The sequence below is a fragment of the Balaenoptera physalus genome (assembly GCF_965194825.1).
Source record: "Balaenoptera physalus genome assembly, chromosome: 20".
Classification (NCBI taxonomy): domain Eukaryota; kingdom Metazoa; phylum Chordata; class Mammalia; order Artiodactyla; family Balaenopteridae; genus Balaenoptera; species Balaenoptera physalus.
In genome coordinates this window covers 50438094-50461824 of record NC_138901.1, presented here as the reverse complement: position 1 = coordinate 50461824, position 23731 = coordinate 50438094, and the positions used below count along the sequence as shown (strand labels likewise).

The window sequence follows — 23731 nt, the reverse complement described above, 5'->3', positions numbered from 1 at the left end:
AGGAGCAGCCAGTCGAGGAGCGGAGGCAGCACCCTACAAGGGCTCTCCCCTCTTCCCCAGGGTTGGGGACTGCTCGGTTACACAACAGGTGGGAGAGGGGTGACACAGCTCTCCTGGGCCCGTCGGTCCACTGCGCACCCCCTCCGGCTTGAAGTCCACTCTAGGGACCCCATCCGCGGCCGATCGCGGAACCCTACGCCGCTCGCCCGCCTGCCGGCCCGCCGGGCACCTGGGCGGCCGTGCCCGCAGCCCCCAGTCCGCGCGGGACTCCCCAGAGAAGCCCGGCATCGCGGGCCCCGGGGCCGTCCAGGCGCAGCGCGGGGCGCCGGGGCCCCTTCCCGCCTGGCCTCCCCTGCCCGAGCGCACACGTACTGCTGTAGAGGGTGTCGATCCAGGAGAGGCGCGGCAGGCCCCGGTGGCTGAGCGGCTCCATGCCCGCGGCTCCGCGCGGCGGCGGCGGCTCCGTCAGATCGGAAACCCGACCCTCATCGCACAACAAAGGAGGGAGGGCGCGGGCGGCGGGCGGGCGGCCAGCTCCAGAGGCCGAAGTTGCCGAGCGCTGGGTGGAAGCCGGGGGAGGCGGGGAAACAGGTAGCAGGGAGGACCGAGCCGGAGCTGCACAGGAGGAGGGGAGGGCGGGCGAGGGCCGGCGAGCGCCCCCGGGAGCCCTTCCGGCCCCTGCGACCGCCGCGAGCCCCGCTGCGGTTCCCAGAGCGGCGGCCCCGCAGCCCGCCCGCCAACTAGCAACTTCTCCGGGGCTGCACGGCGCCCAGGGGCGGGGGGGCGGGGGCCGCGACCAATCGGCGCGAGGCTCCCGCGCCCCCTCCCCGCAGCACGCCTCCAGACCCGGGTAGGGGTGTGGGGAGCAGCCGGGGTCCCCACGCGAGAGGCGCTCCAGCCGGTGACGGAGGAGTGGTCCGCGGGGGGTCTCCGGGCTGCGGCGCAGGCCCAGGATCCTCTTCCTCCCCTCGCTGGGCTCGGCCAAATTCTGGCAACCCGCTGACTAGGTGCCGCGGGGAGACCTACGAGCCCGCAGGGGTGACATCACCTGCCACCCCAGGATCTCTAAGCGCAGTTTCAGGGGCCAGTGAGGCTCCCAGGCCCCTCCCCTAGGCAAGCCTGGGGAGCGGCGCTGACGGGGTTAACGTCCTGCCCGCCCGCGGGAAGCCTTGGCTGCCCTAAGACTCTTTCCTTCCAAACCTTAACAGTGCCTCATCTATTTAAACACCCTTGACCTAAAGGCCGGGCGGTTCCTGCCCTACACACCAGGGGGCGGCGGTTGGAGAAAGGCGGGAGGCCGGGGCTCGTCGAGGGGCTGTGGAGGATAAACTGGGTTACAGGAGAGACCCCAGGGTCTCCGCTGGGTTCCCTCCAAGAGCCTTCTCTGGGGATCCCAGTCGCAGCCCATGTAAGGAGGGACACCATGTATGCCTAATCACAAGCTGAGGGAAGGCTGGGGTCAAGATGCCTTTGAGAACAGACCTTTAGAAACAAAATTCCTTCTAAGACCCGCCGCCCCCCCCCCCAAAGCTGTGAAGAGGTTGGAGTGAGGGAGTTTTACACCTGTGCCCTGGGTGCAGGTTCTAAATGACCCAAGGCAACTTGGCTACAGATTTGGTCCTACAGGCCTCCTTGGAACAAAGGACCCTGGAGAAGGGACTGGAGAGGAGGGAGGGAGGGAGGGTCAGGCTAGGGTGGTCCAGGGCAGTGGGGCTAAAGCTCCTTTCCTGAACCCAAGGGAAGGGAGGCAGCGGGCACACAGGGAACCCTGCCCTGGACCATTTACCCTGCTTTTACCTCAGATAGTGAGGTTTCTGATAATGGAGCAGACCCTCCCACCCCTCATCTCCAAGCAGCTTTAAGGGCAAAGACATCATGGGACCCAGGTCAATGGACAGGGCTACAAGGTGAAGCTCACCCTGGCCTCTATAGGGGGCAGTGTTGTCAGCACCTCCAGAGCATTTGGTGGTGGTGGGGGGGCCTCATCATCTCAAACAACCACAGATCTAGTTCTTAAAAAAAAAAAAATTTAATCGAAGTATAGTTGACATGCAATATTATATTAGTTTCAGATCTTGTTCTTAAGAGGAGAAGCAGACCCTCACCCATGATGCTGAAAGGAAGCCTGCACCCAGCCCCTGCAGCTGCTTAGGTAGCGGCCTCCAGAACTGCCCAAGGGGACGTGGTGGCCACTAGGCTCACAGCAGGTCGGGTGAGCCCCTGGGAGTTGCAGGGGAAGATGCTCTGGGGAGTGAAAAGCCTCCACAGGTGGCTGCGTGGGTGTTTTTCAACCTAGAGGTGACACTGTCCCCTTACTGCATCCACTTGGCTCTCCCCCACCCCAGGCCTCCTGGCTCAGGCTCTGGATCCTGTGGGTCTCCCTGCTCAGCTGTCACCCTCCCACCGTCTCTGACTTGCACACAAGACTGGGAGGACCAAGCAAGCAGGCACCTGGAGCTTGGCAGAGAGGGGGGCGTGCATCTCCAATGAGATGCTCCAGAAATAGAGCCAGGATGGGAGAGGAAGCAAATGGGCTCCTGGAGGAACCAGAGGGAGGACGGTGAGATGGAGGAGCAGAGAGGAGCCCAGGGCCTTTCTTCTTGCCACACGGAAGGCACAGAACCCAGCAGAAACGTGCAAGCAGGAGCCCAGCCCAGGGAAGCAGCAGCACTGACTGCCCCCTCCCCAAGAACCCCCATCCCCACCAAGGCAGCCTGGGCCCTCTCTGCACACTGCCTGATGGCCACATCTGGGCACTGACTGCGAGGAGGCCATGGATGTATGTTTCTGCGTGAGTCACATACATTTGCATACATTTTACATTTTTATCTACAAAGGCTGGAACAAGCTATTTTCAGGCTAAAATGTTACAGTTGCTCTCCTTAACATTGCCATAGTTTGCTTTTTTCTACCTTCTGTCCAAGCCTGTCCTGGACCTCCCAATCCAGAACAAAATATAGGGGAGAGGGGAGAGGGATCTTGGAGGCAAATAAGGAGGAACACTTCTAATACTTAACAGAGAATGCCTGCAGTGGACCTGGCTTGGATCTTAGTGCTTTGTTTACATGACAAACTCACTGTTATCTCAGCTCCTTCCATTTTCCAGATGAGCAAACTGGGGCACTGGTCAGCTAAGTAACCTGTCCAGACAGTAAGTGGAGGGCTGAGACTTGAACCCTGGCAGTCTACTCGTGCAGTTAAAATGCCATGCATGCTGCCTCCACTGTCAGGGTTGAAAGCAGGATGGCAAAGGTCCCTGGAAATCTTTACGGGTCCGTGGGTTAGAGACCACCTTCTAGAAAACTCTCCCAATCCTCTTCCATCTCCATACAACTGTCTCACACATGTGTCCCAGGAAAGGGCAGTTACTTCAAGATCCCTTGATGCCTATATGGGATGGCTTCCAAAAGACATTAACATCACACATGTTAGACATTAACATCTAACCTTGGCTACAGAGACAAGTGTGTGGAAGCACCAGGGTGATATGAGACCAGGACAGAAGCCTCCAGATTCCTGGCACTGAGGATGGAGAGGAGGTGGGGGGAGACCCAATACCACATCCTAGGAAGGAGGGAGTTACAAGAGTCATTCTCATTCGCCTTGTGCCAAAGGTGAAGTGCTCTGCCAGCAACCCCCATCTGTCAGAGCAGCAGGGGGACGTTCCGTGGACAGGCCACCCTGATTCAGCTAAGTGTGGACCTGCCCATGCACCCCAAGGCACTGAATCAGCACCCATCACACCTCGTCCTCCAAGCCTGCACTAACCATTTGCTGTCTAGTCCTTTGGGTGAACATGCTTCTCCTTCCCCTCTGGCCTGTGCACTCAGTCTGTCCTGGCTCCCTGCTTCCCATAGCAACGGGCCTGCTCCTGCCTCACCACCAGATTTAAGGGGGATTTAAGTGTAGGTTGCTGGGATCACTGGGCTGATGATGAGAGGCCGAGTGGGAAGAAGATATATCCCATCCTGAAGGTCAGCGGCCTTGCCCTTAATCCCCAGGGCTGTGCTACTCACTCCCTCTCCAATGGGAAAAGGGTGACCATGCTTAGAAACAAAACTGGGTATTTCCATTTTTCTTCCCTCCTTGCTGTTAGCAACTCAGCTCCACTGTGCACAGTAGGAAGTCCCCTGGGAGTCCTTGCAGGGGTCACTGTTGATGAAGAGGATGTCCATTCACCTCTTCCCACTCTGAGGCCCGCAGGGAGCACCAGTGTGAGCAGGCTGGAGGTACAGGTGGTCAGGGGTGGGGTGGTGGTGGGCTCCGCATTCAAATTAACAAAAACAAGGGACTTCCCTGGTGGTCCAGTGGTTAGGACTCCTTGCTTCCACTGCAGGGGGCATGGGTTCGATCCCTGGTCAGGGAACTAAGATCCTGCATGCCGTATGGTGCAGCCAAAACAAAACAAAACAAAACCAAAAACAAAATCAGACTGTGATAGTCAAAAACCCTTTGGTACCCTTCCTGGCAGATCAGCTCTTTAAAAGCTGGGACTAGGGCTTCCCTGGTAGCGCAGTGGTTGCAAATCCGCCTGCCAACGCAGGGGACACGGGTTCGAGCCCTGGGCCGGGAAGATCCCACATGCCACGGAGCAACTAAGCCCGTGTGCCACAGCTACTGAGCCTGCGCTCTAGAGCCCGCGAGCCACAATTGCTGAAGCCCACGCGCCTAGAGCCCGCGCACCGCAACGAAGAGTAGCCCCCGCTCGCCGCAACCAGAGAAAAGCCCGCGCGCAGCAGCGAAGACCCCAAACAGCCAAAAATAAATAAATAAAATAAATAAATTTATTAATAAATAAATAAATAAAAGCTGGGACTGCATCTTTTTTCACTGCACTCAGCCCAGTGGATGAATGAAGCTCAGGTAGACCTCCAAGGCAGCCGTTACTACACTGCGCCCCCAGATCAGCTTTCTGCCAAAAGCCCAATAGATTGGCATTCAGTAATACATGTTGAATAAATAAAACTAATGACAGCTAACTTTGAGTGCTTCTTAAGTGCCAGGCACTGCTTCACATAGACTACCTTTCTTAGTCCTCATAATAAGCCAAGGAGATAGGCACTACTATTCTCTCCATTCCTTCCTGCAGAAGCAGGAAGGCTATGCTATTGGCCAGCTAGCAGGTGGTGATACTTGGAAATGAACCGAGATTCTGAATCCAGAATCCACATGTGTAATCTCTGTACCGGGCTGCAATGAGTGAATAAATGAATAAACAGAATGAAGTTAAACTCAGGGAGGATGAAATTGGAGCTACAGGAGGAATGTAATTCCAGAACTCCCCAGAGCCACCAATGATTAAGCAGAAAGAGAACTGGTTCCCAAAGAAAACCACATCTACTACAACAGGGCAGATGACCCTGGAGACAAGCTAGCTGCAATCAATCCGATGACAATTTCCTGAACTCCAGTCCCCGCCAAACCCCACTTTCCAGCCTCAGTTTTCACATCTCTAGGTGGGCACCCAGGTGGAGCAGAGAGATGACCTCCAGGCTTCCTATCTACCCTGGCAGACCCCAGATTGGCCTGTTTCTGTCTCCTTGCTTCATTTCCTTTAACCTCTGTACAGTAAATCAGCATTTACTCTTCTAAGATTCACCCTCACCCCTTGGGCCTGGAAAGAAGAAAATTCCCCAGGCCTCTCCTGGGTCACCTCTAAGTGGGAAGTTCTGGCCTAACAGTCTGTCCTTTGCCCTCTTCCTCCCCATCTCTTCCGAGTCTCCTCACTTTTCCAGCAGACAGCGAGATCTACAGGAAGCACAGGCTTACTGGAAGCCCTCCTCGCTATTCATGTCTCTTCCAAAGTTTTGTGTCAGCTTGAGTCACAGGAGAGATGTAAGAGTCATGGCAAGATGTAAACCAAAGGATTACATTCACCTCCTTGTTGCCTCCCTTGGCACCATGGTCGGGAGAAGCACGGTGACATCCAGGTCCCTGTAGCTGTGAAGCTCCTCACCACAGACACCCACACATTTCTCGGGGGCTGTGTTGAAGCCCCACTCCCATGGCTAGGGCCACAGTGAGTCCAGCATCCCCGGAAGAGTAGCTGCCTTGGAGTATACTAAGCAAGCTGCAATTTCAGGAGGGTCTCGGGCCAAGCCCCAGCTAAAGTGGCCCTCACCTGACATGGCTCGGATCGTTCCACCCAGGGGTCAACATGCAAGGTTTCCGAGAGCAGATCAGAGGGCTCAACAGTAGGGCCTGGAGCCCCCTTCCTGATTTACTTACCACAGCATCCCCGTCAGCATTTGGAAAGAGGCAAGCAGAAGAGACGGAAGGATTCTACAAGTCCCCAAAACCCAGAGACAAAGTTCAATGGTTCCAACCTTATCAGCTCCAAGTGAAGTAGAGGCATGTCTATCTGGGGCCAGAGCTCACAGGCTGGCCCTCTGCCCTCCCGTGGTCACCATTCCCCTGAAGCTGGCTGTGCTTCTTGCTCTCTCAGCCAGAGTTCTGCAGGTGCCTCCCAGCCCTGCGCTGCTCTGCCACGAGCTCTGACGCCACCCGCCAGGCTGGCCCTGTCCCTGTCAGGCCCAGGAGTGGCTGCAGGGGCTGAGGGCTGGCTATCAAGGAGACCGGCTCCAAGAGGTGGTGACTCAACATTCAAGAAGGTGAGGACAAAGGAGCATCAGAGCCTAGCCAGTGGTGCTTGTCATCAGTGCAGTCTTGCTCTGGGGTTACCGTTTAAGTTCATGGTGTGTGGCCCTGTCTCTTTAAGGACAAGGCCTCTTTAAGAGGAGTTCCCTCTGCAGTCACTCCAGCCACCAGTGGTCCTGCGGCAGACAACAGGGACTCCCGAGCGCCATCTGGTGGTCCAACAGAGCAGCACCTCAGCCACCACACACAGTCCTGCCACCCTGGACACAGTCCAGCCAAGAGGCCTGGAAATAGCCGCACCAAAATCTCAGCTTCGTCCACCGGATTTTTCTCTGGGCTTTTGGGTTACCACTGTGAGCAATGAGGCTATAGAAGTCAGGAGGAACTCCCTTTGGGGTCAGGAGACAGCAGGAGCCCCCATGAGTGGCCTGGGAAGAATAACCATCCCACTGGACCAAAGCTTCCCTAAGATATTCTGAAATTGGGGGACTTATCCAGTCTCCCTGCTGGTCATCCGCAGGACATAAGGCCTGTATGTATCCTGTTCCCATAAACACTGGGAACAGTAGTTCTCAATTAGGGGAGGGCTAGTTTGTATTGCCCCACCAGGAAGTATATTTGAAAATGTGTAGGAGCATTTTAAAGCCAGAGATGTTAAAATGTCCTGCAGTATGCAGAACTATCCCAAAGAATGTCTGTCCCCAAATGCCAACAGTGTTAAGAGCACCACTTGGTTAGGAGGAACAGAGGCTTGTTTCTTAGCAAGCTCACACACACACACACACACACACACACACACACCCACACACCCCACCGTTCTTCTATTCCCCATCATTCTGCCTTTGGCGTCCTCCCTAAATTTTACCTTTATAACCGTAGAGGTGGAGAGAGGGAGTGATCTGGCCAAGGCCCCCTTCACAAGGAATGCCAGTGCCCCTGGCTGCCCCTCCCCCAAAGCCAGGCACACACTTGCACCCAGTGTGCGTTGGGTCGTTATGACCCTTAGATGGGGAAGGCAGACAGGCTGGCAGCCTAACTCAGACCGCTGGGAAGCAGCAGATGGACTCCGAGAAGGAATCACAGAAGACCGGCCCCTCCTTCCCCCAAGGGACCACCCTGCCTTCCTTCCCACATGGATGACTCAACCTAGCTTTGCTCTCTGTCTCAAACTGTCCCGTGACACCCGTCTTTTACATAAGGCACTTTCAGGTACTGATCGTGAAACCCGGTGAGTCCTAATTTCTCCTTCCCCAAGCTCACCGCATCCTGGTCTGGGCTGGTCAGCTCAGGTTCATGAACACTGTCTGGTGCCAGTGGCTGACATGAGAAACCAACACATGTGACATATGTTCTAATGAAGGGAGAGTGGAAAAAAATGAAACACCGTCTGCAGTGGTCAGTGGAAGCCACACAGTGGTCACATCTGAGCTGGGCCTGTTGGTCTGAGAAGTCGCAGGCTCATGAGGCTGACATCATAGCTAGAATGATCAATTGGAGGAAGAAGTTTTCCAGCATCAAACAGCAACTAGAGAACACTTCCCATTGCTGTCAGAATAAAGACCACATCCTTTTAGTGGCACACAAGGCCCTGTGGCCTGGCCCCTCACCTCCTCTCAGCTTCATCTGGCACATTCTTCTCCTGGTTCTCTCTTGCTTTTTCAGAACTTTTGAACAGGACGACATCTCTGGCTAAAATGCTCTATCCAACTCTGCCCAGATATCTCCTATCTTCCCTCTAATCTTAAATATCACTTCTGCTAGGAAGCTGTCCCTAACCACCAGACCGGGGAGGCCTGCATTTCAGATTACTCAGTGCTCTAGTAAATCACCTAATGCCTGTCTCTTCTGCTAGACTGAGAGCTCCGAGAAGGTATGAAGCTCATCTCACTTGTTCACCACTGTACCCCTGGCACCTTGAAATAGTGGTTTCAATGAATGAATAAGTAAATGAATGAATGAATGACCAAATATGCTCCTCGTCAAAAAGACCTTAGAATGCGGGAGTACAGAAGCTTCAGCCGACCCAGCTCCAACTGGAAAGAACTGTCGGGGGGAATTCCCTGGCGGTCCAGTGATTAGGACTCTGCGCTCTCACTGCTGAGGGCCGGGGTTCAATCCCTGGCTGGGGAACTAACATCCCACAAGCTGAGCAGTGCAGGGAAAAAAAAAAAAAAAAAAAAGACAACGGTCAAAGCCAGTTGGAATGTCATGTCGAGAATGGTCTCACTCTCCGAAAGATGCAGAAAAACAACAGGATCCTAGAGTCATATCTAGAGCAGAAGAATTGCTGTTCCAATTAATTCTCTAACTGCTCACACGAAATCCCAACTAAAAACTCCCCAGTGTCCAGGGTTCCCTTGCTAAGCAGCCAGCATTTGATGTTGCACTCTTTTTCACCCAATCAGACTCCAACAAGGAAATGGAATAGAAACTGAGAAATGGTTCAGCCCACTAAGGGAACTTTGGTCTCAATTTTCAGAGTCCTTCTCCTAGGCCTGTCCCAAATTTGCAATTAATTTTGTTTTTAGAGGAGGGAGGCAAACTGTAGCTCTCTTCTGGGAAAAACCAGTCTCTGGGTACGTTCCTGTCCTGTCTCTCCTCCTGGTAGGGTGCGGACACTGGGAGTCCAAGAAAGAAGATGCCAGTGGCCTGCAGCTACGTTGAACTCCCCTGTCCCAGGGGGCTGTAGGCTGAAGCTGTCACTCACCAGCTTCCAGTGATAACTTTGACGCCCCTTCAACCAGACAGATGGGAAATCTTGCTTTCAGCTCAGTGATGGGAGAAGGAGGATGGAAACTGATTCTGGGCACCCTGTCTTCCTGAGGACCCAGCTTGAGAGGTTCTACAGACTGCCTGACGGACGGACAGACAGACGGACAGGGCTTGGGCAGACCCTCTGTGGCTGCTGCTTGCACTGAGCTATGGTGATCACTGGGCAGACCTGAGAGCCCTGGAGGGCACTACATCAGACTCACCCGGTCTGCTGGGCACCTGCGAAAAGGGAAGCAGGTTTCTTTTCATTTTTCCCTTCACCAAAACAGAAACAAATACAATGCCCAATTATTCGTCCAGGTCTGATTTGTTGGGCCTTGGGTCTTGATGGTACAGGAAATCACCCTAGGCCACTGGGGTCTGTAACCCAGATGGTTAGTCCTCTAAGCTACCTGCCAACTTCTCACCTACTGCTTAGTAAAGAAGTTCTGGCGTAGTTAATACCCTTTGTGTTCTTCTCTTCCCTGAAATGAAGGGACCTGCCGGGAGGAGGTAGTGGTTGACAACCAAGGGCAGAGGAAGAGCAATAAAGGTGACAGCAACAAACACATGGTGCTTACCGTGCCAGGGCTGATCTGAGGACTGCATGTATTAAATCACTGAATTATCACAGTAACCCCCAACTACCCCAGAATCCAAATTTTTGCCCTTCAACACTCTACTTCCTCTCCCCAACAGAAGCACACTAAACTGAGCACACCCTGAATCCAGGTCCTGGCTCTGCCCCTAACCTGCTGTGTGACCTTGAGGAACTCTCTTTCCATCTCTGGGCCTCTGTTTCCTCACCATGACATGCATGGGTGAAGGTTGCCCAGTCTATCATTCCTTGAGAGATGACCAGGAAACAGCTGATAAGGGAGAGGAAAACTTTCTTCTTTCCTACGCCTCAGTTGCCCAAGATTTCAGGAAGTTCCATGGGTTATGTGGGCTAGAAAAGTTACTCATTACCTCATCGAATATTCCCTGAACCCTATATAAATAAGACTGTGTTCCTTTGCTCAGGATGCTTATGACAGTGGATTTGAGACATGCCCAGAAGTCACCAAGAGGCAAGGCAGCCCCTGCTGTGTCCAGAGAGTGGTCTAGACAGTACGTTATGGAGGGAGTGGGGAGGGTCACCACTTGGAACTGAGTTGATGACTAAACGCTTCTTGGAGGAAGTGCCATTTGAACGAGGGCCTGGAAGGACATCTCATATTTCACTGGCAAAAATGGTGGGGTGGGGAGGCAGGCATTCTGGCGGGGGGTGGAGGGGAAGCATAAGCAATTACACAGAGGCAAAAAGTGGATGAGGAGGGGGACCAGAATGGATGACTGGGGAGAAGGTTCTTTTGGGAACTGGGGGAGAATATAGACTTGATAATCTGATGTGCAACCTCAGCATGAATCAGGGACACAACAGAATCTGCAGCTTTTCTTAGGCCTGTCTTTATAAAGAAACCTTTCTGGGACACCTCCTCCCCCTGCAACGCCCACAAAGGTTCAGGACCACCTCCCCTCCCTGTGAGTTTGTGGGGCAGAGGCACTAATTCCTGAAAGCCCCTCCATCAATGTGTCCCTGGCTTCACCAATATTTATGTTCTGGGCACTGTGCTAAGCACATGACTTTCACTCACTTTTTTTCCCCAGCTTTATTGAGATATAACTGACAAATAACATTTTATAAGTTTAGGGCATACAGTGTGATGACTTGATATAAGAATGTATTGTGAAATGATTACCACAATAAGGTTAGTTAACTCATTTATTATCTCACATAGTTACTTTGTGTGTATGTGTGTGGTGAGAACATCTAAGATCTACTCTCTGAGAACATTTCAAGTATTCGATACGGTATCGCTAACTAGAGTCACCGTGTTGTACATTAGAACCCCAGAACTCATTCATCTTATAACTGAAAGTTCGTACCCTTTGACCAACATCTCCCCATTTCTGCCGTCCTCCAGCCCCTGCTCACCACCATTCTACTTTTTGTTTTTATGTAACTCTAACCTTTAATACATGACACTTCTATGTGGAAGACACAATCATTATCCCTACTTTATAGAAGAGACTCAAAGTCACACCTCTAGTAAGTGGTAGAGCCAACTTCACAGTCAGATCTGACTGGGTCCAGAGCCCAAGCTCTCAACAGCTTTTTTTTTTTCCAGTTGACTTTTTTTTTTAACATCTTTATTGGAGTATAATTGCTTTACAGTGGTGAGTTAGGTCCTCAACAGCTTTTATGGACTGAATGTTTGTGTCCCCCCCGCTCCATTCATAGGTTGAAGCCCTAATCCTCAATGTGAAGGTGTTTGAAGGTGAGGTCTTTGAGAGTAATTAGGTTTCGATGAGGTCATGAGGGTAGGGTCTCCATGATAGGACTGGTGCCCTTATAAGAAGAAGAGAGCAGAGCTCTCTCTCTGCCATGTGGACACACAGCAAGAAGGCAATGACCACAAGCCAGGAAGAGAGCCCTCACCAAGAACTCGATCATGCTGGCACCTTGATCTTGGACTTCCCAGCCTCCAGAACTGTGAGAAAGTAATACCTGTTGTTTAAGCCACTCAGTCTATGGTATTTTGTTATAGCAGCCTGAGCTGATCAAGATACCTACCATGGACTGTGCCTGTCCACCAGTCATGACACTGCATAAGGCATCCTAGCCTTTGACATCACAAGATTCTTCACTGGCAAGGGAGCCAAGTTCCCGGGCATTCCAGGCAGATTTGGCACCTGACACTAACATGAATTTATCAGCAGAGCTCTTAAAGCTATTCTCCAGACAAAAAAGGACACAGAGGGAATTCCCTGGCAGTCCAGTGGTTAGGACTCCACGCTTCCACTGCAGGGGGCACGGGTTCAACCCCTGGCTGGGGAAATAAGATCCCGCAAGCTGCTGGTGTGGCCAAAAACAAAAAAAAACCCAAAGAAGACACAAAGGTACATTTCCATCCTCTTTCTCCTCAACTGAAGTCTGACAAGCTTTGGGATCTTTCGACTACTCCTTGGGCATGAGGCCTGTAGCTGGAGTGTCCCTGGTGGTGAAGGTGTTTTGCAATGCAATAGGAGTTACCTAGTCTCTGGGGTATGTCTCTCACAAAAGCAGGCCCCTGCCTTGCCTGGCTCAGGTTCAGCCAAGTATTGTAAGGAGCATTTTAAGGAAAATCATCCCTTAGCGAACCTGTCAGGGGAATGCAGGAGAAAATTGGGGTATCAGCTCTACATCCTGCCTTATCCAAATTTTCATGCCTCCACTGCCCTGGCCCTAAAAAAGAAGACCAGTACACTCAGAACTTTCTCGAAAATTCTTTGTTCTCTGAACAGAGCTAGAGGCCTTGGGGGAAGGTAACACCTCATTGTGAGGGATAAGAGATTCACTTTCCTAAAGAAGGACACTGTGCTTCTGAGAAACCTTCCCACAGAATCTCAAAAGGCAAAGGCTCTGAGGAATTTCAGTCCCTGACCCTGGCCCCTGCAGTGTCACCTGGGCAGAAGCACTTTTCAGCGCTGCAGGGGTTGGCTAATCTCTGAGGCATCTCTCCCACAAAGGCAGCCCACAGCCCTGCCTGGCCCAGGCTCAGCTGAGAATTATTAAGGAGCACTTAGAGAGAATCCTTCCTATTCCAGAGCCACCGGGAAACAGGGCCTGATCTCAAGCTCTGCGTGGAGAGGGTGAGGGCTGGGAAGTGGGAGCTGCAGCAGCCTCAGCTTCCTCTGAATGATTTCAAACATCTGCCCCTGCACATGCCTTCCAGGGTGGGCCCCATGTCCAATGTCCAGTCTGACAGGTGGCAAACAGGAAGACCCTGTCCCTCTGCCCCCTGACCCCTCCAAAGTCTCAAGCCCTGGACACTTCCTTAGATCTTAGCCATGACTCGGATGCAACATGGTTCCTCACCCTAACCCCCCTCTCACGGCCCAAAGTCTTCTAGACAACTCATTGCCCAATCCCTTACATGCCCCGCTGAGTTATTTTCCAGGTTCCTATTTCTATCTGATTACTCAAGTTTCTTTCCCCCAAGAAGCCACATGCTCGTTACATGGGGGTAGCCATAGGTCACTGGTGGGGGGGAGAGGGTGCTGGGAAGAGTCCCCTTTCTGGACCCCAGAGCCTTGGGTAGTGGCTCTCCACTCCGAGCAGCCAGCATCCCAGGGAGCCCAGGACCACCCGGGGGAGACAGTGCAGCCCCAAATGAGATCTTGACTTGGTTTCCAGTTTCCCCAGAGAGCAGTCTCTTTTGCAGGAGGCCCCTGAACATGGGCTCTGTGTCAGGCAGCCCAAAGCAGAAGGCAGTAGCAACCACTCCGGACAGGCCAGGAAGGACATGGTGCCTCCTCTTAGCACCAGCTGGCCCTGGCTCCGGGCCCGCTCTGCCCCTCAGATCCCTGGCTCTTGGGACAAATGCAGTGTTGGAGCAAAGCTGCTGAGACAGGAGCCTTTGGGCTGGCTTCCTGGCTGGCTAGGGCCTCCACACAGGAGGTTAGTTCTCTGGGGGCCCTCAGGGAGGCTTAGCTGGTTTTTTTCTGGAGGTAAGCTGGGCCGCTTTTGTAAAAAGAGACTCTATGTGCCTCCCATCACAGCGAACCACAGACGAGGAAGCAGCCACAGAGGAGCTCTGGTGGGGCTCCTTGTTCCCGAGGCCACACATGGAACTGCACACGCAGGCAGGCCACGTTTCTTTCCAGGCCCAGCCACAAGGAGCTCTGACTTCCTACAAGACCATGAACCCCAACAGCAGGACACGTGGACAGTACTTCTGCTGATTTCTAACGTGGCCTTAGGACCAAAAACAAAGAGGTTCTGCCTTGTCCAGGAGAACATGGCCCAAGCCACTAACGGCAGCTGACTTTCCACCTGGGCTGCCTGATCCTGCTGGCAAAGGTGCTTGGCTCCAAGGACAAGACACTCTCTCCCACGCGGCTGGTGAAGGTGTGGAAGCTTCTGTCGGGAGTGGTCAGGGTCACAGACACCTCGTTTTGGAAAACAAGTTCTCTCTCGCTCTGCAGGTGGCAGGGAAGAATGGGGAAACAGGAACCGGGCTGAGGTCCTGCTGTGGAGAACACCTAAGCTGTCGGCTCAGAAGCCACACTGCAATTAGCACCCTGTCATTTGCTCATTTGTATGCCTTTCACAGGTCATCAGAGGCCTCAAAGAAGGTGTGAGGCATATATGCTGTTGGGTTTTTTTAACTATAAGTTTATGCAATTTGTTTTTCCTGTTGTGAAACTAATAAAGCCACAATTAAAATAAAATTTAGACAGTAAAAGAGTAAAATGTGATCTGCTAATGCACCACCCCACTAGCATTTTTCAGCCCTTTCTGGTATGTGCACCAGGGCTCTCCGGAGTGTGCTCAGGAGTTTCTAGGCTACTGATCCTCGGCTGGTCCAGCCTTCGTTCTCTGCCCCTGTCCTGTTACGTCCAGCAGGGCAAGTGCTACCTAGACAAGCTATGACCTCACTCTGCTCAGGGTCACCTTGGCCCCAGACACAAAGATGAGCCCGTGTGTGGAAACTCTAGTTCGCCATCCAAGATTGTTCACAGTACAAGTAAGATGTCTCTGGTTCCTTGGGGGAGGGAGGAACATCACCCGCTTGTCAGCGCCACCAGGGACACCAGAGATAAAGTCTCATCTGCAGTGTCCTTGGTAGGAAGCCGAGAGCTGCTCCTGATGGGGCCCGAGGCCTCTTACTTCCTCGGGGCTGGGTGTCAGCTTGGAGATGAGAAGGGAGTCCTGGGGTTGGCCAGGGCTACCCACCTGCCTCAGAGGGGCTGTCCTAGTGATGTCAGCCCTTCAGCAAAGGAAACTGAGGAGGAGGAGGGGAGGGAGGAGCAGGGAGAATGGTAAAGACAAAGTTAGGTGGGAGTTCATTGCCTAAACCCTAACCCCTGACAGGGACGGAATGAGTGGAGGGCTGGGTTTGCCGTTCCCATCTCAGGAAGGCAGGACAGAGAAGTGCTGGCCAAACTTTTTCACACGGTGGCGTGTGCAGGAGATGCCAATGTTTGCACAGCATGCTGCCATAAGCAGACAAAGCTGCCAGCTGTCAGAGGTGAGGGGGGCCATTCCGCTGCCCCATGACTTGCCCTGAAGCTGAGATGTCAGTATTTCCCCACACCTTCAGCCTGTTCTAGGCACACAGATCGGGAAGCCCTGGGAGAGGGAGTGGGGAGAGATGGTCTTCTGCTTCCAACAAACCCTCCCAAGTGACCGCAGGCTTCGTAAGCATTTCAGATTTTAGAAGCCCCCACAATGCCAAGAAAAAGCCAGTGAAACTCCCTCTAAGGCAGCAATGCCAGCCCCCATAGCAGGTGAAACGAGGCAATGTCCGGGTGAATTCACCCTCACACCCAGACAATGGGGCTGAGGGCACACTGCCCAGGAGGACATCCTATCTGCTGGGCATGGCTGCTGATAAGGCAGAATTGACAGCCTGGAGGAGAATGCCACGGCTTGGGCCAGACATTGGTTGTGCCGATCTTGTCACAAAGTTCCTGTTTCCTGGCCAAGGTGGAGACTGATACTTACTTTTACAAATGCAGAACTGCCAACACACTAGCAGCTCTTCTCTGATGCTCCCGGCCTGGGTTAGCCCATCCCCCCATTCCAGGTGCCTGGGGGTAGGGACACCTGCTAATTCCCTTGGGCACTGCTACCAGGAGCTTCGGTCCCCTGCAAGCAGCTGCATCACCCAAAGCAGCTCACATCAGCAACAGCTTCAAGAGGCCAGCCTCTGGGCTGCTGCTGTTCCGGATGCAGAGCTTAATGGTGTAGGTCAGGATGTGGGTTCTGGAGATAGAACGGACCTGGGTTCAAGATCTGGTGTCCTTAAGCAATTCAACCTCTGAGCCTCAGTTTCTTTCATGGTAATATGATAGTTATGGTAGCTGCCTCAACTTCATGGTTGAAAGTATCAAATGAGATTAACAGATGTTAGACCCCTCAGGGCAGTGCCTGCCCCATTATATCCACCCAAGCAAAGTTAGCTATTATCATTATGTTGGTTGAACTTTGCATGCACACACACACAGACACACACACACACACGTTTCACACCTCTCTCCTGAGGGCCAAACAAGGCAAAAAGTGAAACAGCCTGGCTGAAAAGATTACCACAAACCTAAAGAAGAGATACTGTGACTTATACTGAGCCCACCAAAGCCAAACCACACACTTTGTTTCCTGTAGATGTCTCATTGTCACTGCAGAGTTAATTTTTTAGCATTTTTAAGAGACAAAGCAACACTATTCTTCTTAAGTGTGCCCCCTCCATACTTTGCTATTCAGTAGCAGCTGGAATAAGAAAAAGAAGATCCCATCTAGAAAAACATAATCTCCTAGCCTTCAAGTCAGGGCTGTCATACTTGAGAGAGGCAGGAGCTTCTACATTGCTAAAGATCACTGTCCTTGAAAGATTTCAAGGACAATGGAAGCTGAAAAGTCGAGTACAGTATATAAGCTCTCCTGACAAACAGAATTTTCTCCAGGGCACCTATGTAGAGTACCCTCTTTGAGTAAAAGGGAAACTGAGGTCTGAAGTGTTTAAATGTGTTCAAAAAAAAAAAAAAGATATATGAGTAATTTTATGTTAAAATTATAAACCTTGGTTTACCCAAAGTAAACACTCCATGAAAATCCTGGACCAAAAATATTTTCTTATAATCAGAAATTAGTGTACCCCCTCCCCACTACACACAATTCTACACAAATAAATTATAAATTTTAGGGCATGTCTGAGTATTATTATAGGGACATGTGATCCAGAAGGACCTCTTATAATAACAGATTCAGCTATGCTAGAGTCCCACAGCTCACACTAAAGAGAAAATCTCTCGTCTATGTCTATTACTCATCTTGAACTTCAGTGTGATGGCTCATTCTAAATTGCAAATTGAAAGGGTATCCTTCCTGCCTTTTCATATACTCTTCAGCAAACAGTCTCCAAACACAGATGTGCCAGGAAAACACACACACACACCTTTAAGGGCACACATTTAAGGGCATTTAAGGGTATTTCCCCTGTGGACAAGAGGCACAGCTTCCCAACTCTCTTCTGAAGGTATCATACCCCCCTCCCCCATGGTGTGCCCACCAGAGTGTAACATCGCCTTCTCATGCTTCCACATATTAGCCCTTGGTAAATGTTGCATGAAATTTGATGATCCTGTTCGGGAAGGGAAGACGATTCATAATCATCTATTCCTAATCCGCAGACGCTTGATGAAAGCCTGCCTAGGTTTAGGGCTTGTTTAGAAACACTGCGGCTGGAAACAGTTGGCTTGCAGACAAACGGCCCTCTCATTTAAACGAGGAGCCCCCAGACGCCTGCAGCAATGGTAAATTCAACTCTCCCCGCCCCCTGCTAGCTTCTCCATTAGCTCACGTGAGCATCGGATCGGATGGGGCTTCGCAGCCGGGCTCCCGGCCAGCTCCCCGCCAGCTCCCACGGGGTGGGGCCGCAGGCTCGCAGTCACGTGACGGGGGCTGCGGCATTTAAATGTGAAATCCAGCACCCGCAGCTAAACCTCGAGGGCCACCGGCGCTGCCACAGTCTGCACGCATGATTAATCCGACATCAAATCAGAAACCCCGTGGTGGCCTGCAGCTCATGGAGCCGGGTAGGCGAGGCAGCCTGGGTTTGTGAGGTTTACGCAGTTATTGCAATGCAGGTGAATTCCGAGTCTTGGGCCTGCTTTCTGTGACTCTCGCAGGAAGGCAAATGCCACAACGCTCTGGGGGCCTCTCTACACACTCGGCAGTTGGGGGTGGTGGTGAAGGGAGGCCCAGGCTCTCCCTAATACGTGGGTGTGGCATTTATGTGGGAGCTGACACGCCTCGGCCAAACACCAGGAAGCGGCGACGTTCAGGGAGGTGCTGCCTGACGCGGGATGTGAAACCACCTCCAACCTTTATTCTGTCTTTAAAAATAAATAGATCAAACAGCTTTCATTTTCTGGCCTCGGTGCTGGGTCCACTGTGGAAGTCCGTGGAGCAGAGCTGGAATGAGGGAGAAAGCACAGGCCCACCTGCCCACTTCCTCTTGGCTTCTCCTCCAGCTCTTCCCAGGTGAAGCCACTGCCAGGGTCTCCCGGATTTCCCCCAGGGCACTTGGGGGAAGAACTGTTAGTTAGGGTCCCCAGCACCCGAAAACTTTTCCTGGAGGCACTTCAAGGATGTCTTTTCAACACGCCCTAGGAAAACGGAAGATCTGAAATCCAGATGAGGGTGGCCTGAAATTCAAATTGTAAATCAAGGGCTTGCCCACTCAGGTCTCCCAAAGGACAGCTGCTCGAGGAGAGTATAGCTGAGCTGAGAGACCCCAGTGTCCCTTGGGACTCCCTCAGACTGGTTTGGGTTTGTTAGAAATACACCACTGAACAAGACTCATTCTTTTTTTTTTCCCACCCAAGAGTAGTGCCTCCATCTCCTGAAAAAGAGGCACTGGCTCTTTTCAAAATGAGAAACATGGGTTCAAACTAACTAGCTGTGTGCTCCTTGGCACATTACCCAATCTTCTTAGGCCTCAGTTTTCTTATCCAAAAAATGGGGTTAATACTAACCTCTTATGGTTGTTGTGAGAATAAATGAAGCAATGCAAAGATTAGAAAAATACTTGTACATGTGCCAAAAAGGGACTAGAAGGATATAAAATCTACAACAAACTGTTAACTGCAGGTTCCTTCTGGAGAGAGGATTGAAAGTGGTGGGGAAGAAATGACAAGAGCTTTCATGTTCTACTCCAAAGACTTCAGTACTGTTTGCATCTTTTATATTGAAAATACATTTATGTTTCACGCAGGGACTGCTTCATGGTAGATACTCAGATGTTAATTTTTAAAACTGAGATCTTAGTTCTAACTTAATTTTCCTTTGGAACTTCTGGTTCAAGGTGGAAAACTGAATGCATGTAGTTTTTTTGTTTGTTTTACACCATTGTGATAAATTTCTCATATGCCTCTCCCTCTTAACCCAAATCTCTAGACATGATATGTCACATAGTAACCCCAAACCTATAACAGCCCAGGAAAATAACACAGGGTACTCGCAAGGATGAGGAATTCTAAGTAATCCCTGAAAGGAGGGGATGTGGGTATTAGATTGAAAGAGGAAGCCACAGGTCACAGCATGCCTAGGACAGGATTGCTGCCAACACGTGGGGTGGGGTAGGGCGCAGGGAAGAAGCAGATCCTGGAGCAGGAAAGCTTCCAGGGACAGCTATCTGGGAGACAAGTGGAGAGGAAGCAGGAGGAGCCCAACAGGCTCTGGCTCTAGCTCTCTTTTTCACACTTGGCTTTTATTCCATTTCTGGTTCATGGAGATATATATCTTATTTTTTAGCCCACCTATACCTTTTAAATGTTAAAAAAATGTTTTATTTATCATGCCTTTGTTTAGAGCAGAGGGATAAACTTAAAGCATGAATTCACAGCATGAACTTGATCAAAAGTTTGAGATGATCAGTTTTCCAGGAAAATATACAGATAACGGTTTGAGAGGAAAATCCTGCAAGAGCTTCCAAACCTTTACCAACAGAAAATGCCCATGTTATAAAAACTGTTTCAGGACATAGAAACAGCTGGGAGCTACCTAACTAACCACTATGCATGGCTGTGCAGGTTGTGTACTGCACAACTTGATGCCATGTGAGTGAGTTGTGTAGTGTACAACTGAGCCGCCCCAATCCCTGTATATCAGACCAAATAGGGTTAATCCCAGGAATATAAGCCTAGTTCAACATTAGAAATCTATTTGTGTAATTCACCATATTCATAGATTAAGGAAGAAAAAACATATTTCTCATATCTTAACATATTTGATAGAAACATTGTTAAAAGTTAACACCTATTTCTGCTTAAAAAGAACAGAAAAAACAAATACCCCTGGAAACTAGAGATAAAAATTACAACAAATTTCCTTAACTTAGGGAAATCTAGAATTAGCATACTATTCAAGGTGAAGTGTTAAATGTATTCACATTAAACCTAAAATGTGGGCAAAGAATAGCACAAAGAAGAGGAAATACGAATAGCCAAAGAATACAAGAAAAGATACTGTACCTTATTAGTAATCGGGGTCATATGTACATTGAGATGCCATTTTTTTGTCCATTAGATTGGCACGAGTGAAATATAATAACAAATATTGGTGAGGGACTAAACTGGTTCTCTCAAAAAGTATGGCGAGAGTATAAACTGGAACAACATTTTTGGAGGACGATTTGACAATATCTATTAATATTTTAAATGCACATTTCAGCTTTACAATTCCATGTCTAGATATTCTCTAGAGAAATATTCACGCAGGTGCACACATGGGTTGTGTACCACACGTGGTTTTTCACTGTGGCATTGTTTGGAATAGCAGAAATTGGGATACTCTGCTGAGGATTAGATTTGTCCCTGTTGCCTTTTCTCTAGCAAGAGGAGTGCTGGGAAAAAAGTAGTCTTGGAATCACAGACCTTATAACCTTATAATTCCTTGGACAGCTTCTCTTAGAAGATCAACCACTTTGGAGCCACTGACATGAAAGAGGGTTTAAGAGGCCCCCCTGTGTTCTGAGGGTTTGAAAAGTAGTCTGACCCCCCCAGATGGGTCCCCAGCGATGGAAAGGATATAGTGGTGGATTCTAGAACTTGTCCTGCCTGGCCTTCCTGGGCAGATTGACACATGGGAAGCAGCTCTGCCTGTGACCTGAAGGATGTGGGTGTAAGGAGCAGGTGTCCCCAGCTGAGCTCAGCACTGAGGAATGGACATTGTCTTCTCTCCAAGAATAGCAGCAGCCTGTGCTAGGTCTCAGTCAGTGCATTCCCACTGCCTCTGTGTACCAGGGACATCTGTTGGCCTGTGAAATGAGAGGTCCCTCCTGTTAAGGAGACTTGGGTGTAGTGGCACCAAGCACTGCGACTTCTTTGACTCTGTGACGGAGAGCTTCAGGAACTGCTGGAAGGGACGTGGGCACTGGAGCTGAAGAAATAAGGAAAAGTGCCAAATGATGTGCCCTCAAGATGGTGGAGCCGGTGCTATCACTTTCATAACTACTGGTCATCCAGCAAAGGTGTGGTTGGTATTTGAACAGCAGTGGCTGCCAACAGTTTATAAAGACCTACCTTGGGTCTTATGAGACAGTTGAAGATGGTGAGCCCTTAGCATGGGTCTCTATTGTCTATACACTTAGGTGGTGAAAACCTGCTTACCAGCCTAGTCCCACAGTGAGACTGAAGGCTCTTGAAGCAGAGATTTGAACCCTTTCCCCTGGGCTCACTGCTTGGCACAATTCAGGTGTCAATAAAGGTTGCTTTAATGGTGCCTGCATCCCTTTTTCACAGATAGAAGGAGTTTATGGTAGCCCAGAATTGGTCTCTTGGGGCCATAAAATCAGACATGCAATGCTTTACTCTTGGGAACCTGCTTTGAAGTAGGTGATGTTTTATTGTCCAAATCCTTCTCTTTTAACCCTCTAATACTTGGTGATTTAGATACCCCATAAACATTGAGATTAAAGGTATTTTGTTGACCTTTTTATTGGTGGGTTTGGAGGTTATAAGTACTCCATGCTCTCACAGTGACTTTTAAAAACTACCAGAAAAAGTTCCATTTATCAAAGTCCGCCAGGTTTGCCTATTTATAAACTCAGCAAATTTACAAATTGCAGCAAAACTGTCATCTTAATATCACATTGATCTCTGCTGTCAAAGAAAACACACATACACACACACACACACGTATTTCATGCCACCTAAATCTACTGATAAATCAGTGAAGGCTGATCTCTTTGAGAGAGGCAGAAAGTAATGGAATTCGGAGAGGCAGAAACTCAGCCTGCCTATTGGGACTTAGGGGCTGTCGCTTGTCACCTGGTTGGAAAGAAGTGACCCTACCCCAGTGACCTCCTTCCCCAGAGCTCAGCAGGGAGAATGAATGTGGGTGAGCATTCACACCTGGAACCTGACACCTTCAAACACCATGATCACTATCTAGGGGCAGCAAGAGGGTCACCTACATAATTCAAATCACAACTGGCCAGGTGTTTTGAAATAGCAGATCTCAATGGATTTCTCTGTACCACCATCCAAGTGTCACTCAGCTTTCTGCTACTGTGTTTGCTCTCCGGGCCAAAGGTCACCTTGGGCTGCTTCCTCCCTCTAACTGCTTGCTGGCTCCTAACACAAATGGATTATTTAATCGACTGTCTGGCAACTCCTTATCTAATCACACAAACACAAAAGGGCTTTTCCTTCCACATTTTGCTTAGAAGCATCTAAAGTTCTTAAGTAAACTGGAGATTTCCTTTTTTTTTTTTTTTGGCTTCCTTTTTAATGTCAACCTTTAGGCTGTATGGACAGAAAGGGCCTCACCAGACATATACCAGCAATTCTACTTCCGGGTATACACACAAAAGAATTGAAAGCAGGGTCTCAAAAAGATATTTGTACACCAATTTCATAGCAGCATTATTCACAATAGCTAAAACATGGAAGCAACCCAAGTGTCCATCGATAGATGAATGGATAAGCAAAATGTGGCATATACATACAATGGAATATTATTCAGCCATAAAAAGGAAGGAAATCCTGACATCTGCTACAGCATGGATGAACCCTGAGGACATTATGCTAAGTGAAATAAGCCAGTCACAAAAAGACAAATACTGTATGATTCCACTTACATGAGGTACTCACAGAGTAGACAAATTTCTAGAGACAGAAAGTAGAATAGTGGCTGCCAGAGCCAGTGGGAAGTGAAGGGTGGGGTATAATGGGTATAGAGTTTCAGTTTTACAAGATGAAAAGAATTATGGAGATGGAAGTGGTGATGGTTACAAAATATTATGAGTGTATTTAATACCATTGAGCTGTACACTTAGAATGGTTAAAAATGGTAAATTTTATATTATGTGTATTTTAACACAATAACATTTTTTGAAAAAAAAAAAAACAGAGACATAATGTACGTAGCCTAACTCTGTTTTCCACATTTGGTGGTAATTGTAATACAATTTCTTTTTCAATGAAACAAACTATAAAAGTGCACACCAAAAACAACAACAAAAACACCAGACACCGACCACCACCTCATATCAAGCACTTAGCAAAGCCTGCCGAACTCTGGGGAGCTGGGCTGGCTGCTGAGAATCCCCTTGGACCTGTTAAAATATAGATTCCAGGTTTTGCCCAGATCCACTGGGATTCCACTTCAGTGGGCTGTGGTAACAGGAATCTGTCTTTTTACAGTGTCCCTAAAGAGAATTCTGACTTGCAGTCAGTACTTCATCTCGATTATTCCAGAAGTAGAAGGATGATAGTTTAGTAAGTTCCTCAATTATTCTTTCAGGTTAATCAGCAAACATTTGTCAAGTAGGCAAGACACAAAAGATACTGT

The 23731-nt window shown here is 50.0% G+C and overlaps 1 protein-coding gene across 2 annotated transcripts in view; it reads right to left on the bottom strand.

The window, feature by feature from the left end:
- Window positions 1–23731, bottom strand: part of ABR (ABR activator of RhoGEF and GTPase) — a 178573-nt gene that overhangs the window by 133301 nt on the left and 21541 nt on the right. The window contains exon 1 of one of the 2 annotated variants that reach the window (XM_082443418.1): window positions 373–710. The exons of the other annotated variant lie outside the window; for it this stretch is intronic. Within the exon in view, the coding sequence (XP_082299544.1) occupies window positions 373–433 (61 nt within the window). The 5' untranslated portion in view covers window positions 434–710. Of the gene's footprint in view, window positions 1–372; window positions 711–23731 lie in introns of those variants that run through there. 2 annotated transcript variants of the gene reach the window in all.